This window comes from Schistocerca cancellata, chromosome 3 (assembly GCF_023864275.1).
Source record: "Schistocerca cancellata isolate TAMUIC-IGC-003103 chromosome 3, iqSchCanc2.1, whole genome shotgun sequence".
In the NCBI taxonomy this organism is placed as follows: domain Eukaryota; kingdom Metazoa; phylum Arthropoda; class Insecta; order Orthoptera; family Acrididae; genus Schistocerca; species Schistocerca cancellata.
In genome coordinates, this window is record NC_064628.1 from 242,457,279 (window position 1) to 242,474,257 (window position 16,979).

A 16,979-nucleotide genomic window follows, 5' to 3' on the forward strand; every position below is an offset into this window, starting at 1 on the left:
CGGCTGTGGATGACACGGCGGCCGGACATTACCGTTGGGTCTTTCGAGGTCTTTCCGGACGAAGTTTAGCAACTCTTTTATTAGACAAGAGATAAACTCGCTATTCCTGGTGACTTATAAAAGGAATTCTGCGTTATATAAAGATTGTTTACGAAATAGAAGAATCAGCGAAGTGTGAAACTGTACTGTATATTGCTCTAAGTATTGACAGTTATAAAGTAACTGTGGCATTAAGCTCGTGTTGAACACTAAAATCAAAAAGGCACGTGACTAAATTCCACTTTGCCGCTGATAAAGTACCGAAATAATTACTATTCACAGTTGACCATTTACGCCACACATATCTTCTCAGCAAAAACTGAACCAATAACCCCCAGAGTCCATAATAACAGCGAGTATTCTCGTATTTAACCCGAGACGTTGATGTATTGACAGGAATATTGCTGTGCTTCAAGTAACACTAATCCTTGATAGTAACCATGGTCATCGCTATGGCTGTGAAACTAAATATCCTGTTCAGCAGGACCATTGTTGAACAGAATTCTCAAGACTGTTACTTCACGACACATAACTGTCCCTATCATGCTTTCCCATTCATTTGCCGTACTTCGCACTGAACTGGTATGGCATATCACCAGTAAGCGAGTCACTTGTGATCTTTAACGTTTTACTAGTAATCCCGATCCACTGGTGTACTTGCAAGGTCGTAAATCATAGGTGTTGTTCAGCCCAACAAAACGTCATTCGGCACATGCAATACTATATATTTGTTATTCATATTTATTTCATACGTTTTAAGAGTGTAATGTCATATATGATCTATTCCTCATCATTCCCGATAATCCCTGCAATTTTCGTGTACAGCAGCGTACGCTCTCGAAGGTCTATTTCATATCGAAGGTCGACACGCACCAATCTACGCCAAACTATCTCAGAGAAACGGCAACATACAACCAGGCAGAAGAATTAGCAGTCATATTAATACTGACTATAAACAGTTAAGTCTTGGAATCAGTTAACAGCACTGGTAACTCTTACATTTTATTCTCCGTTCGGTACTTGTAACTTAGCTGCAAATAGTTACTGACTTGCATGATTGTTCTGTGGGAAAAAGAGCGGTTAAGGTGTAAGGTACGTAAGAAGTGACATGGACAATAATTTAGCAAAGCGACTGTATACATCAGGAGCACAAATTCTAGGAAGATAGGATGCAATTATTACAGAGAAAAGCATCAGCGAAGTGACGCACAAAATTTTGAAGCGCAACAACCAATGAACGTTAATGTAGTTAATTTAAATGGTACATTAAGAAATTAAGCCCAATAGAAAAGAGATCTTCCCGATATGCCATCAACTGAACTGTGGTTGAGGCAAAAGACGCTGGGTGAAAATGATATACTTAGATTTATAACAATGGCTTTATTGTGACGTTCCTCACACTTAACATAGGAAATGTAGCGATGAACAAACTGATACTTCTCTTTCCTATTTTCAATTTGTTTGCTGTGAATCGCGAAAATAATTCCTGTGATTCAAGAATCTCTCTCCTAATCGTCGACTTCTCACATTGTATCAGAGGCAGATGTATGCGTTACTCTGTTTTATTCTTTCCTATTTCAGTCGAGTTCAACCATAAGAGAACAAACTTGGTGTTCGGGTTACTTGTTTGTGCTCAAAGCTTTTAACTTAAACATACTTCTAGGTTTAAACGTTTTCATCACATAATACCCTGTATCGTCTTGTCAGCGAATCTCATTAATGAGGAGCACCACTCTATTTCCACGTAGTTGGCACATGAAGATGATATTTCGATAAAATAATCTGTTCAGATTCATCAGCAGTCTGTGTCTAGATCATAATAGAAAAGCGAAGTAAACTTAGGTCTGGAGGAGGCGATGTCCTGGGTTCGTCGTAAAACACAGACAAAATGTCTGTCTCAGCCAAACAGAACCAAGGCACAATAACGAAATTGACTCTCAATACTCACGTAGTTGGCTGTCGTTTCGCCCTAACTGACTGTGCTAATCAACAGCTGAGCTATCAGAACGATGTGACAAGGCCGAAGACAAGCGTGACTAATTGGTTAGTGCTATAGAAAACTTAAAACAAACAACTAGCTGCGGATCACTGCATTCACATATAGCAGCACAGCCTTTTCCTTTTAAGTCATTAGTACTTCAACTGGACTTACGCTGTCCTCCACCATTACCAACCTTGTGAAAACTTTTCTCATCTCTCTATACCAACTATACTCATAATCAATTGTAATCTCTTTGGGGTCTCCTACGCTTGTTCTGCTTTGTACCAGTTTTCTCCTCTATTGCTCCTCCAGCGCCAGGTTTATTCCTGAATGCCTTAGCAGATGACGCATTGACCTATAGGTGTTTAACACCGTTTTCCACCCTAATTTATCCTTCATAAGCTCCTTCGTCTCTGTATAATAACTGCAACTATCCTCCACGTCAACTAGCTTACATTGGTCAAGCTCTGGTGTCCGTCCAAAATTCACCCGTCCATTACCAAACGGATTATTCCTCAATGCCTTACGACGTCTTCTGTCAACCAATCTGTGCTTTTATTCAATTTGCGCCATCAATTTCATTTCTCCTCAATTCTCTACCAATCCTATCTTCAGTACTCTTCTGTAGTTCAACAATTCAAAGTCTTCTCTTCTCTCCTGAATTGTTTACAGTCATCTGTACAAGGTTACATTCCTGACAAATGTCTTCAAAAATATGTTGTAACATTTAAATTTATATTCGACGACAAAAATTTCTGTTCCTCTGAAACGAATTTCTTTCTGATACCAGCGTGCATTTTGTATCTTCTTTAATCCGACCATTTTTAGCATTTTGCTGCCCTTAATAGCAATACCCTTCAACTACTCACAGCGTACTATTTTCTAATCTACTTCCCTCTTTACCACCTGGCTTGATTTGCCGGCATTCCATTACCTTGTTTTTTGTTGTTGCTTTTGTTCATATTCATCTTGTAACCTCTTTTGTCCTCTCTTACATAATTGTAATTTCATCAGCAAATCTCAGAGATTCTGTTTATTGTTCCAGAACTGTAATTTCTTTTGTTGATGTGGAGTTGAAGCTGAGAAATGGTGACCGTAGTGATAAGCAGATCGTTCCACACGGAGTCGTGTAGATCTAATTACAGGTGTTATGCGATGGGTAATTAAGTGATTTCAGTTTTAAAAGCGTGAGCCTAACATACATGGAACATGGGTGCTGTAACTCAAAATGGTGATAAAGATAGGGGATTCATTAGACTACTGAAAGAAACGATGGACAGTGTAAGTAAGGCCCTATTTATTAGAAGTCGTTTGGATTTCAAGTTACGCACAAGTGCATAAATAACTATGAGCAGTTACGTTCATGAAGTGTGAAGACAAGTTACAACTGACTTTAACCAACAAAACCTTGGGAGAGGTCGCATCATCGATCTGGAGTGACCAAGTTAGAATCAAGTAGCTACGTTCGCGGAAGCCGCAGAGTGATTGCCAGTTCTCAGTTAAGAAGTAGAGAAAGAACAGCGGAATGAGTCACGCATGCACTTGCCGACTTGGTTGAGTGCATGTTGAGCCTTGATCACTTCCTGACTTTTGTCTGAAGGCCTTGTGTGTCTCCTACGCCTCGGTTTGTGAATGCTGCTGTTGCTCATCATACTTAGAGTTAGCGGCGTCCACGAGTGGCTGCAGCGGTGCCTGGAAAACTCCCAGTACTTTGTCCTGCACCAGAGGCAGCTCTATCACAAAGCCTGGAATCAGAACCCATGTCTCGGCGGATGTCTCCCCTCTCAAGTCTACGACCGAAGTGTTCTGCATAACGATGCCAGCAAGAGGTGAACTTTTACTGTTTCTCCTTGAGTGTGAGCGTGATTTTGATCGCCAATGACAATGGTTCCTCTGACCGATGACCAATCAGATAGCCGGCTGGTGTGGGCGTGCGGTTCTAGGCGCTTCAGTCTGGAACCGCGTGACCGCTACGGTCGCAGGTTCGAATCCTGCCTCGGGCATGGATGTGTGTGATGTCCTTAGGTTAGTTAGGGTTAAGTAGTTCTAAGTTCTAGGGGACTGATGACCACAGATGTTAAGTCCCATAGTGCTCAGAGCCATTCGAACAATTTTTTTGAACCTATCAGATTGGTTCTGATAATGTAGCGATCTCCCCCCAAACTCAATTTTAATGTTATTAGCCAACAGAGGGTATTTTTACGCTGGGGTGGGGGTGGGGTGTCTAGAAACAGGCAACATATGATTCCCACTACCCGCCTTCCAGTTCCGGTCAAAAAGGCTTCCTCCTCCAACTATTCAAAGGTGAGCTCTGTTATCCCACTCCAGAATTTATTTACGTTTATCAATGGTAGATGCTCTTACTGCTTCTTAGCGAAAATCAACAACCTCAATTAACTTGCCACCAGCTAGGTGGCTGCTGGCGCCAACTCTCAACCTGCAGAATGGCCTCTTCTTATTCCAACTTAAGCATTATTCGGAATTCAGGACTCCTGAATGGCCCATTTCTTTACAATTCTGCAGGCACTGTCGCTGTTAATGGGTGTGAAAAAGTCGCGACGCGTTTCCGTCGACTTTTATTACTCAATAACCTATCCCCCCCCCCCCCCCTCCCCAGATGCACTCCCTTAGTGGTGGCGGCACGTGCACTTGGAAAAGGTTTATCTTTTTGCAGTCTGTTTTATAAGATAACCCTTAGGATCAGTATCGCCTCGCCGTTTCCTATATTTCTCTGGAACTCAAGCTGACTCTCTCCCAAGTCGACTTTCTCCATTTCGTACTTACACTGTTCTCTCAATATTTTGATTATCTGAATTTCCCAAAATAGACTAATGCTAAGAGAGTGATACAGTATTGACGATGGGACCCATACGCTTGTAACTTGTTGGTGTACCAGCCCTATTTAAATTAGATGGATTGTGCCACTTAAGTTCCGAAATTACAACAAGTACTATCTCTAAGCACCAGCCAACGTTGGATCTCCACAGTGATAAATAATCGCTTTAAAGTCTGTTTTGAACAAGAATCATGTAAAAAAAAATCTGAAAATCAAGTATTTTTACGGATCTCTGCAGCTGCTATAAGAAAGCAAAAAATGTGTTCTTAATTATACGCTGTCAGTCACAAAAATGGTTCAAATGGCTCTGAGCACTATGGGGCTTAACTGCTGCGGTCATCAGTCCCCTAGAACTTAGAACTACTTAAACCTAACGAACCTAAGGACATCACACACATCCATGCCCGAGGCAGGATTCGAACCTGCGACCGTAGCGGGTCAGTCACAGTAATGTGACCACCTGTCATAAACCTGATTAAATAACTTTTACAGCGAGAGACGTGCAGGAAGAGTCTGTGAGGCTCTGGAAGGTACTAACAGGGATGCGGAACCATTCCGACTCTACTGGCATGACCAGGTTTCTCTTTTGAGCACCCGTGACGCGAACAGCCCGACCAAGGTCACCCCACAGATTTTCGATTAGGTTTTAATCCGGGTCGTCTGGACGCCGGGGGAGTACAATAAACTCATCCTAATGCTCTTCGGACCACGCACATACATTTTGAACTATGTCAGACGTTGTATAGTTCTGCTGGTAAACGCCATCAAGTTGAGGAAAAACATACTGCTTATAGATGTGAACGTGGTTACCAGCGATAAGTGCATAATTGTGTTGGTCCATTGCGAGTTCCAGAACGACGAGATCAAACAGGGGATGCAACGGAAACACTTCCCAGGCCATAACGCTCCCTTCTCCGGCCGGGATCCTTTCGACGATTGTTGCAGTATGTTGGCCTTCAGCCGTACATGCCAACGACATCTGTCGTCTGAAAAGGCTGCCTCCTGGCACTCAGTGGAGATTCAGTTGTGGTACTGCTGCCCAAATTCCAGCATTCCTCGCTGATGAACAGTGGTCATCACGGGTGCATGGACCAGGGGCACGCCGAGGAGTTTCATACGCAGCTACGTACGCTAAACGTTTGTTGAGGAGGCACTTGGTAGCCCTGTGTTTCATCTGGGCAGTCAGCTGTCAAACAGCTGCACGTCTACTCGCCCGTACATATCTCCACAGTCGTCATTTACCCCTGTCACCTATGGCCCGTGGTGCATCACAGCTGCCTCGGTGCGGGTTTTGCATAGCCCCACTTTGCCAAGTACTGTATGCTTTAAACGTGACGGCACACGAACAGTTTACAGACATAGTCGTTCCGAAAATTCTTCCACCATTGGACCCTTTTGGACGTCAGGTAAATCGCTCCGTTACCGTATTACAATGACTACACCTTTGAAACTTCCTGGCAGATTAAAACTGTGTGCCGGACCGAGACTCGAACTCGGGACCTTTGCCTTTTGTGGGCAAGTGCGCTACCAACTGAGCTACCCAAGCACGACTCGCGCCCCGTCCTCACAGCACTTGCCCGCGAATGGCAAAGGTCCCGAGTTCGAGTCTCGGTCTGTCACACAGTTTTAATCTGCCAGGATGTTTCATATCAGCACACACTCCGCTGTAGAGTGAAAATTTCATTCTAGGGACTACACCTCTCTCCACGTCCCCCAGACACGCGTTATATGCCATCCACTGCTAGTGTTGCCACTTCTCTCTGTGCTACATTAGTGCATTTTGAGGTCGAAAATAAGCGGTGGTCACATTAGCGTGACCGGACCGTCAAAGCAGGGCCTTAGCTAAGTTTTCTCTTGTCGACAACGCGAGAGCTCCCGTTGCTGCATTGATGATAGGAGCAATTCAACTTACTGGCTGTCAGCTATCAGACACTTTGAATCGGACTGTAGGAGTAGTACCTAGTATATACATGCTAGCAACTGAAATGTTTTACAGCACCTAACCCAGCCGTCGACGTGGAGGTAACCCCTAATGTTCCCGCCTCGTTTCTTGTCTAGTTCCGCTTCTCGACCGCATGGGAGCGCTGGCTGCTGACCCTCGGGGTGGTGGCGGCGGTAGGCGCCGGCGTGGGCATGCCGCTCAGCAACCTGCTGTTTGGAGACCTGACGGGCGTCATGGTGGACTTCGGGTCCGCGCTGGCCAACGCCACGGCCGCGGGCGAGCAGGTGCCCGACGTGGCGGTGCGTGTCTTCCTGCACGGCGTGCGGCAGTTCCTCATCTACAGCGCCATCCTGGGCGCCGCCACCTTCCTCTTCACCTACGTCTGCATCTTCACCTTCAACTACGTCGGATACCGGCAGGTAAATGCGGCACTCGGTATTGGGATAAAAGAATGATACGCCTTCGCTTAATGGAGACGATTCTCTCTATTAACTATGTACAGACCGTCCCAGAATGTAAGTTTGGTGCTTAAGTTGGTAGCGTTTTTTTTTTCGCGTGTTGGTATTCCGGTTGCTATGGGTTTATTTACTGACTGTCACATTTTATTTGTAGTTCACTATTACTATTCGACTTGACATATTACACTACTGGCCATTAAAATTGCTGCACCAAGAAGAAATGCAAATGATAAACGGGTATTCATTGGACAAATATATTATACTAGAACTAACATGTGATTACATTTTCACGCAATTTGGGTGCATAGATCCTGAGAAATCAGTAGCCAGAACAACCACCTCTGGCCGTAATAACGGTCGTGGTACTCCTGGACATTGAGTCAAACAGAACTTGGCTGGTGTGTACAGGTACAGCTGCCCATGCAGCTTCAACACGCTACCACAGTTCATCAAGAGTAGTGACTGGCGTATTGTGACGAGCCAGTTTCTCCCCCACCATTGACCAGACTATTTAAGTTGCTGAGAGATCTGGAGAATGTGCTGGCCAGGGGAGCATTCGAACATATTTTGTATCCAGAAAGGCCCATAGAGGACCTGCAACACGCGGTCGTGCATTATCCTGCTGAAATGTAGGGTTTCGCAGTAATCGAATGAAGGGTAGCACCACGGCTCGTAACACATTTGAAATGTAACGTCCACTGTTCAAAGTGCTGTCAATGCGAACAAGAGGTGACCGAGACGTGTAACCAATGGCACCCCATATCATCACGCCGGGTGATACGCCAGTATGGTGTTGACGAATGACGAATACACGCTTCCAATGTGCGTTCTCCGCGATGTCTCCAAACACGGATGCGACCATCATGATGCTGTAAACAGAACCTGGATTCATCCGAAAAAATGACGGTTTTTCATTCGTGCACCCAGGTTCGTCGTTGAGTACAGCATGGCAGGCGCTCCTGTCTGTGATGCAGCGTCAGGGGTAACCGCAGCCATGGTCTCCGACCTGATCGTCTAAGCTGCTGCAAACGTCGTCAACTGTTCGTGCAGATGGTTGTTGTCTTGCAAACGTCCCCATCTGTTGACTGAGGGAAAAAGACGTGGCTGCACGATCCGTTACAGCCATGCGGATAAGATGCCTCTAATCTCGATTGCTAGTGATACGAGGCCGTTGGGATACAGCACGGCGTTCCGTATTACCCTCCTGAACCCACCGATTCCATATTCTGCTAACAGTCATTGGATCTCGACCAACGCGAACAGCAATGTCGTGATACGATAAATCGCAATTGCGATAGGCTACAATCCGACCTTTATCAAAGTCGGAAACGTGATGGTACGCATTTCTCCTCCTTACACGAGGTATCACAACAACGTTTCCACCAGGCAACTCCGGTCAACTGCTGTTTGTGTATGAGAGATCAGTTGGAAACTTTCCTCATGTCAGCACGGTTAGGTGTCGCCCCCAGCGCCAGCCATATGTGAATGCTCTGAAAAGCAAATCATTTGCATATCACAGCATCTTCTTTCTGTCGGTTAAATTTCGAGTCTGTAGCACCTCATCTTCGTGGTGTATTAGTTTTAATGGCCAGTAGTGTATTATTTTGTCATTTGGAGATAGTGAACGGAGATGAGGATGCCAGAAAACAGTGGTAAGTGGAGAAATCGGAACATTTCCTACATATTCTTCTGTTTTAGTTCAATAGAGGGTTGACAGCAGCGAAGGCAGCCTGAAACATTTGCACCGTGTGTGCAGATAATGGACAGACAGCGACAGCCAAATGTTTGATTAATTTGGTTTAAATGCATGAATCACAATGTTTGACGTCAGTGTACGCAAGAACTGACACATGTGGTGAGCCGTGATCGTTCCACCATCGTACCGTATTTGCAAGTAATGGGAATGGTTCAAAAAATCGGGTGTTTGGGTACAGCATGCCCTAAGCCAAAATCACTAAAATCAGCGGATGGCCATGTGTGCATCTCTGCTTGCTCATCATCAATTGACTCGTGAACAACACCGATGATTCCTATCCTGTATCCTTACTGGTGGGCAATAGTGTCCATCCTAAGGAAAAGAAAGGAATGGTTAGGCCCAAACAAAGCAGCGCGCATCTACAAAAGATATTGTTGTGCATCTGGTGGCAAAGTGACGGTGTGGTGTAGTACGAATTGCCCCTCCGAGGTGTAGCGAACTCTCCTGACATTCCTTGTCAACAACTGAGGCGTCTTGTAGACGCAATCCAAGAGGAACGTCCTGGAAGACGCTAAGTAATGCCGATCCACGACAACGCCCTCGCTCATTCTGCTAGGCTGACAAGAAACACAATACATGAGTTGGGTTGGGAAGTCATTCCGCACCAACGTTATTCACCTAATCTTGCGCCCTCATATTTTCACCTTGTCTGCTCTCTATTCAACAACCTTCAAGGAACGAACTTTCTAGATGGGAATGCGCCCCAAACATGGCTCTATCAATTCTTCGCCTAAAAACCACCTGATTTCTACAGTCACGGAATCGAAAAGTTATCCCAGCGTTGCCAGACTGTTGTTAATAGTGAAGGAGAATATATTATGAATGACTAAAGACTCTGGTGCGTGTACCTACTGTGTTTACTGAACTTATGGAACAACGATGTGATCTTATGCCATTATTTTCTACCAGCAAAGTTTATACGGATTCCATCATAATTAAGAGTGGAAACTGACGTGGCTGAAAGTATACTGTAACAGAAGCAAACCATTTCAGGAAATTTGGCCCAAAAAACGAGCTTTTTGCGGGATAACTGTGAAGGTCTGTTTACGAGCCACCAATGACTTTTGTCTGAAACATACTACAATTGTCACCTGAAGATTCGTTCCATACGAGTTTTTACCTGATCATGGTCTTAAACGGAAATGTTTGTAAATGAGAAAACAAGTACATTGAGAAATTCGTTCAGGCAAGATTTGAGACAGACTGTGAAGCTGGTTTGTTTCAGAGGAAGATTGTCAAAAATGAAAAGAAATGCGAGCAGCGTTCAGCAAGTAATGCAACATCTTTTTTCGCGACCAATTTCGGTTGGAAACATGCGCAATTTTCAGCCCTCTTGGTGTCACAACGTTCCGACAGGTGGTGTCGCTGTACGTAGCCTTCAAAATGGCGTTTTTGACGGAAGTGCGTTCAAGCAGAGAGCCTGTCACTGAGTTTCAAGAATGGCTCTGAGCACTATGGAACTTAACTTCTGAGGTCATCAGTCTCCTAGAACTTAGAACTACTTAAACCTAACTAACCTAAGGACATCACACACATCCATGCCCGAGGCAGGATTCGAACCTGCGGCCGTAGCGGTCGCGCGCTTCCAGACTGTTGCGCCTAGAACCGCTCGGCCATCCCGGCTGGCCACTGAGTTTCTTTTGATGAGAAAACAGAGCATCGTAGATATTCATAGGCACTTGCAGAATGTATATGGAGACCTGGCAGTGAATAAAAACCGCGGTCAGTCGTTGGGCGAATCGCCTATCATCGCAACAAGGTCGCGGAACTTTGTACGATATCCCGCTTGCCGGCCGACCGCACACAGCTGTGACTCGTGCAATGTTGGAACGTGCGGACACTTTTTCGAGGTGATCGGCGGATCACAATTAAACACTTCGCTGAACAACTGGACGTCTCTGTTTGTAGTGCTGACACACTCGCCCACCAGGTGGGTTCCCCGCCGCCTAACAGGAGTCCATAAAGAGCAACGAGGGACATCTGTCCGGATTTGCTTGAGCATAACAAGACTGATCGTGGAAATTTTTTGTGGAACATCGTCACGGGCATTGAAACATGGGTCCATCACTTCGAACCGGCAATAAATGGAGCGGCTCCTCCGAAGAAAAAGTTCAAAGCCGCAGTCTCAGCCGCTAAAGTCATGGCGACGGTCTTCTGGGACTCTTCAAGGGTAATTATAATTTTCAATAAATTTCTGTTTGCGATATCCTCGTATGTGGTTCTTAGTTCTAGAGCTGATGGGGGGATGACGATTACTTTCAAGTGGGACTCCCTGACTGCTGTTTTTCGGGAAAATTCAGCCACTACATACTCAGACCCCCCATGAACCATGGACCTTGCCGTTGGTGGGGAGGCTTGCGTGCCTCAACGATACAGATGGCCGTACCGTAGGTGCAACCACAACGGAGGGGTATCTGTTGAGAGGCCAGACAAACATGTGGTTCCTGAAGAGGGGCAGCAGCCTTTTCAGTAGTTGCAGGGGCAACAGTCTGGATGATTGACTGATCTGGCCTTGTAACATTAACCAAAACGGCCTTGCTGTGCTGGTACTGCGAACGGCTGAAAGCAAGGGGAAACTACACCCGTAATTTTTCCCGAGGACATGCAGCTCTACTGTATGATTAAATGATGATGGCGTCCTCTTGGGTAAAATATTCCGGAGGTAAAATAGTCCCCCATTCGGATCTCCGGGCGGGGACTACTCAGGAGGACGTCGTTATCAGGAGAAAGAACACTGGCGTTTTACGGATCGGAGCGTGGAATGTCAGATCCCTTAATCGGGCAGGTAGGTTAGAAAATTTAAAAAGGGAAATGGATAGGTTAAAGTTAGATATAGTGGGAATTAGTGAAGTTCGGTGGCAGGAGGAACAAGACTTTTGGTCAGGTGATTACAGGGTTATAAATACAAAATCAAATAGGGGTAATGCAGGAGTAGGTTTAATAATGAATAAAAAAATAGGAATGCGGGTAAGCTACTACAAACAGCATAGTGAACGCATTATTGTGGCCAAGATAGACACAAAGCCCATGCCTACTACAGTAGTACAAGTTTATATGCCAACTACCTCTGCAGATGATGAAGAAATAGATGAAATGTATGACGAGATAAAAGAAATTATTCAGGTAGTGAAGGGAGACGAAAATTTAATAGTCATGGGTGACTGGAATTCGTCAGTAGGAAAAGGGAGAGAAGGAAACATAGTAGGTGAATATGGATTGGGGGGAAGGAATGAAAGAGGAAGCCGCCTTGTAGAATTTTGCACAGAGCATAACTTAATCATAGCCAACACTTGCTTCAAGAATCATAAAAGAAGGTTATATACCTGGAAGAATCCTGGAGATACTAAAAGGTATCAGATAGATTATATAATGGTAAGACAGAGATTTAGGAACCAGGTTTTAAATTGTAAGACATTTCCTGGGGCAGATGTGGATTCTGACCACAATCTATTGGTTATGAACTGCAGATTGAAACTGAAGAAACTGCAAAAAGGTGGGAATTTAAGGAGATGGGACCTGGATAAACTGAAAGAACCAGAGGTTGTAGAGAGTTTCAGGGAGAGCATAAGGGAACAATTGACAGGAATGGGGGAAAGAAATACAGTAGAAGAAGAATGGGTAGCTCTGAGGGATGAAGTAGTGAAGGCAGCAGAGGATCAAGTAGGTAAAAAGACGAGGGCTAATAGAAATCCTTGGGTAACAGAAGAAATATTGAATTTAATTGATGAAAGGAGAAAATATAAAAATGCCGTAAATGAAGCAGGCAAAAAGGAATACAAACGTCTCAGAAATGATATCGACAGGAAGTGCAAAATGGCTAAGCAGGGATGGCTAGAGGACAAATGTAAGGATGTAGAGGCTTGTCTCACTAGGGGTAAGATAGATACTGCCTACAGGAAAATTAAAGAGACCTTTGGAGAGAAGAGAACCACTTGTATGAATATCAAGAGCTCAGATGGCAACCCAGTTCTAAGCAAAGAAGGGGAGGCAGAAAGGTGGAAGGAGTATATAGAGGGTTTATACAAGGGCGATGTACTTGAGGACAATATTATGGAAATGGAAGAGGATGTAGATGAAGACGAAATGGGGGATAAGATACTGCGTGAAGAGTTTGACAGAGCACTGAAAGACCTGAGTCGAAACAAGGCCCCGGGAGTAGACAACATTCCATTTGAACTACTGATGGCCTCGGGAGAGCCAGTCATGACAAAACTCTACCATCTGGTGAGCAACATGTATGAGACAGGCGAAATACCCTCAGACTTCAAGAAGAATATAATAATTCCAATCCCAAAGAAAGCAGGTGTTGACAGATGTGAAAATTACCGAACTATCAGTTTAATAAGTCACAGCTGCAAAATACTAACGCGAATTCTTTACAGACGAATGGAAAAACTGGTAGAAGCCGACCTCGGGGAAGATCAGTTTGGATTCCGCAGAAATGTTGGAACACGTGAGGCAATACTGATCTTACGACTTATCTTAGAAGAAAGATTAAGAAAAGGTAAACCTACGTTTCTAGCATTTGTAGACTTAGAGAAAGCTTTTGACAATGTTAACTGGAATACTCTCTTTCAAATTCTGAAGGTGGCAGGGGTAAAATACAGGGAGCGAAAGGCTATTTACAGTTTGTACAGAAACCAGATGGCAGTTATAAGAGTCGAGGGGCATGAAAGGGAAGCAGTGGTTGGGAAAGGAGTAAGACAGGGTTGTAGCCTCTCCCCGATGTTATTCAATCTGTATATTGAGCAAGCAGTAAAGGAAACAAAAGAAAAATTCGGAGTAGGTATTAAAATTCATGGAGAAGAAGTAAAAACTTTGAGGTTCGCCGATGACATTGTAATTCTGTCAGAGACAGCAAAGGACTTGGAAGAGCAGTTGAACGGAATGGACAGTGTCTTGAAAGGAGGATATAAGATGAACATCAATAAAAGCAAAACGAGGATAATGGAATGTAGTCAAATTAAGTCGGGTGATGCTGAGGGAATTAGATTAGGAAATGAGACACTTAAAGTAGTAAAGGAGTTTTGCTATTTAGGGAGTAAAATAACCGATGATGGTCGAAGTAGAGAGGATATAAAATGTAGACTGGCAATGGCAAGGAAAGCGTTTCTCAAGAAGAGGAATTTGTTAACATCGAGTATAGATTTAAGTGTCAGGAAGTCATTTCTGAAAGTATTTGTATGGAGTGTAGCCATGTATGGAAGTGAAACATGGACGGTAAATAGTTTGGACAAGAAGAGAATAGAAGCTTTCGAAATGTGGTGCTACAGAAGAATGCTGAAGATAAGGTGGGTAAATCATGTAACTAATGAGGAGGTATTGAATAGGATTGGGGAGAAGAGAAGTTTGTGGCACAACTTGACTAGAAGAAGAGATCGGTTGGTAGGACATGTTTTGAGGCATCAGGGGATCACAAATTTAGCATTGGAGGGCAGTGTGGAGGGTAAAAATCGTAGAGGGAGACCAAGAGATGAATACACTAAGCAGATTCAGAAGGATGTAGGTTGCAGTAGATACTGGGAGATGAAGAAGCTTACACAGGATAGAGTAGCATGGAGAGCTGCATCAAACCAGTCTCAGGACTGAAGACCACAACAACAACAACAACATACTCAGAGGATGTGATGATACGGTGTATCGTCGAAACCAGTTGTCACTAGACGGATAATGAAATAACAGCTGACAGTAGTGTTTAAAATTGCAGTAATCATATTGGGTCTGATCCTCTTCTCCTATTTAGCAAGGATGGATATGCTGAATTCTGAAAGTGTTTGATGTGTTCGATGTCCTCCCTCATGGTGCAACGATGAACTGATCAACTTTGAAATGTATTGTACTACCCGTATGAAACTGAAGTTCTTCAACGTGTGCGTCGCCACAAAAATGCAAATGAAATCCTCCTCCTCCATTACTATGCAAAGCCCCAGAGAAGGCTGTGCACCCAAGAGGAGCTCACAACACTTCACTGGACTGTTCTTCGTCATCCACCCTACGCACCTTCCCATTTCCATCTGTTTGGCCCAATGAGGAATGCGGGAAGCTATACGTGGATGATGTGGAGATTAATGGTGCAGCAAGACGTTGGCTCCGATGTCGAACAGTGGAACGGGATCATGCGGGCAGTAATGTGGCTTAAGGCCTGGCCTTCGCAATGGACGCAGTTTATGTTAAAAATTGTTCTGCTGGGATCCTGAATAAAACCAACCTGCTTTCGGAAAAGAATGTGTTGCGTTACTTATTGAACGCCCTTGTAAATTACGACACTCCGTTTACCTTTTTTTACCTTCCTCCTTTGTTGTGATGTCAAAAACGATCTCGTTATCTATGGGTGGACACAGGATTTATAGGATTTCCAAGTTATATTATCGATTTCTGTTGGTAAGGGACTGATTTCACTCCCCTTTCTTCATTGTTCTCCTGACTGGTTTGATTTGGTCTTTAATGATTTCCTTTCCTCCACCAACCTTTTCGTCTCAGCCAGTACGTCCTCATTTGTTGGCTATATTCCAAATCTCTGTCCTCGCCAGACATATATCCCTCTGCGGTTCCCTACAGATCACTGCTCTGCAAAACTGTCGAGATATATAAACTACCATTACGTTTTAAATACGTGGTGGGAATGAATGAAAGTGAGGGAGCATGTTGTCAGTGGTCTCCCAGTCGCTCACAGAAAGCTGGACGTGCCATGGCCTGAGGTCAGCATCAGTGTAGCGCCGAATGGAGCTCGCCCCACAACACGAGGCAGTTGACGAAACTGGAAAAGAGAGTGTGTGTGTTAATCAGCGAGCAGTTACGGTGCACAGTGGCGATATTCTTCAGTACAATGTGGCCTGGTGACAACATCTGGATGACTTCATATCGGGAAGAATCTTTAGCACACTGGAAGAAGGACGAAGTTTGACAAATATAGCCCATGAGTTTGGTATTTCTTACAGCATAGTTTCTCGTGCATGGGGAGCATTCCGAACCGAAGGCACTGCTGCTAGAAGGAGAGAAGGCGCTCGACGACACTCTACTACAGGAACGGATAACAGCTACACTCCTGGAAATGGAAAAAAGAACACATTGACACCGGTGTGTCAGACCCACCATACTTGCTCCGGACACTGCGAGAGGGCTGTACAAGCAATGATCACACGCACGGCACAGCGGACACACCAGGAACCGCGGTGTTGGCCGTCGAATGGCGCTAGCTGCGCAGCATTTGTGCACCGCCGCCGTCAGTGTCAGCCAGTTTGCCGTGGCATACGGAGCTCCATCGCAGTCTTTAACACTGGTAGCATGCCGCGACAGCGTGGACGTGAACCGTTTGTGCAGTTGACGGACTTTGAGCGAGGGCGTATAGTGGGCATGCGGGAGGCTGGGTGGACGTACCGCCGAATTGCTCAACACGTGGGGCGTGAGGTCTCCACAGTACATCGATGTTGTCGCCAGTGGTCGGCGGAAGGTGCACGTGCCCGTCGACCTGGGACCGGACCGCAGCGACGCACGGATGCACGTCAAGACCGTAGGATCCTACGCAGTGCCGTAGGGGACCACACCGCCACTTCCCAGCAAATTAGGGACACTGTTGCTCCTGGGGTATCGGCGAGGACCATTCGCAACCGTCTCCATGAAGCTGGGCTACGGTCCCGCACACCGTTAGGCCGTCTTCCGCTCACGCCCCAACATCGTGCAGCCCGCCTCCAGTGGTGTCGCGACAGGCGTGAATGGAGGGACGAATGGAGACGTGTAGTCTTCAGCGATGAGAGTCGCTTCTGCCTTGGTGCCAATGATGGTCGTATGCGTGTTTGGCGCCGTGCAGGTGAGCGCCATAATCAGGACTGCATACGACCGAGGCACACAGGGCCAACACCCGGCATCATGGTGTGGGGAGCGATCTCCTACACTGGCCGTACACCACTGGTGATCGTCGAGGGGACACTGAATAGTGCACGGTACATCCAAACCGTCATCGAACCCAT

At 45.3% G+C, this 16,979-nt stretch overlaps 1 protein-coding gene across 2 annotated transcripts in view; it reads left to right on the forward strand.

The window, feature by feature from the left end:
• LOC126174876 (ATP-dependent translocase ABCB1-like) overlaps nucleotides 1–16,979 on the forward strand; it is a 208,510-nt gene that overhangs the window by 37,724 nt on the left and 153,807 nt on the right. For both annotated transcript variants that reach the window (XM_049921289.1, XM_049921288.1), the window contains exon 5: nucleotides 6,915–7,217. In XM_049921289.1, the coding sequence (XP_049777246.1) occupies nucleotides 6,915–7,217 (303 nt within the window). The remainder of the gene's footprint in view (nucleotides 1–6,914; nucleotides 7,218–16,979) is intronic.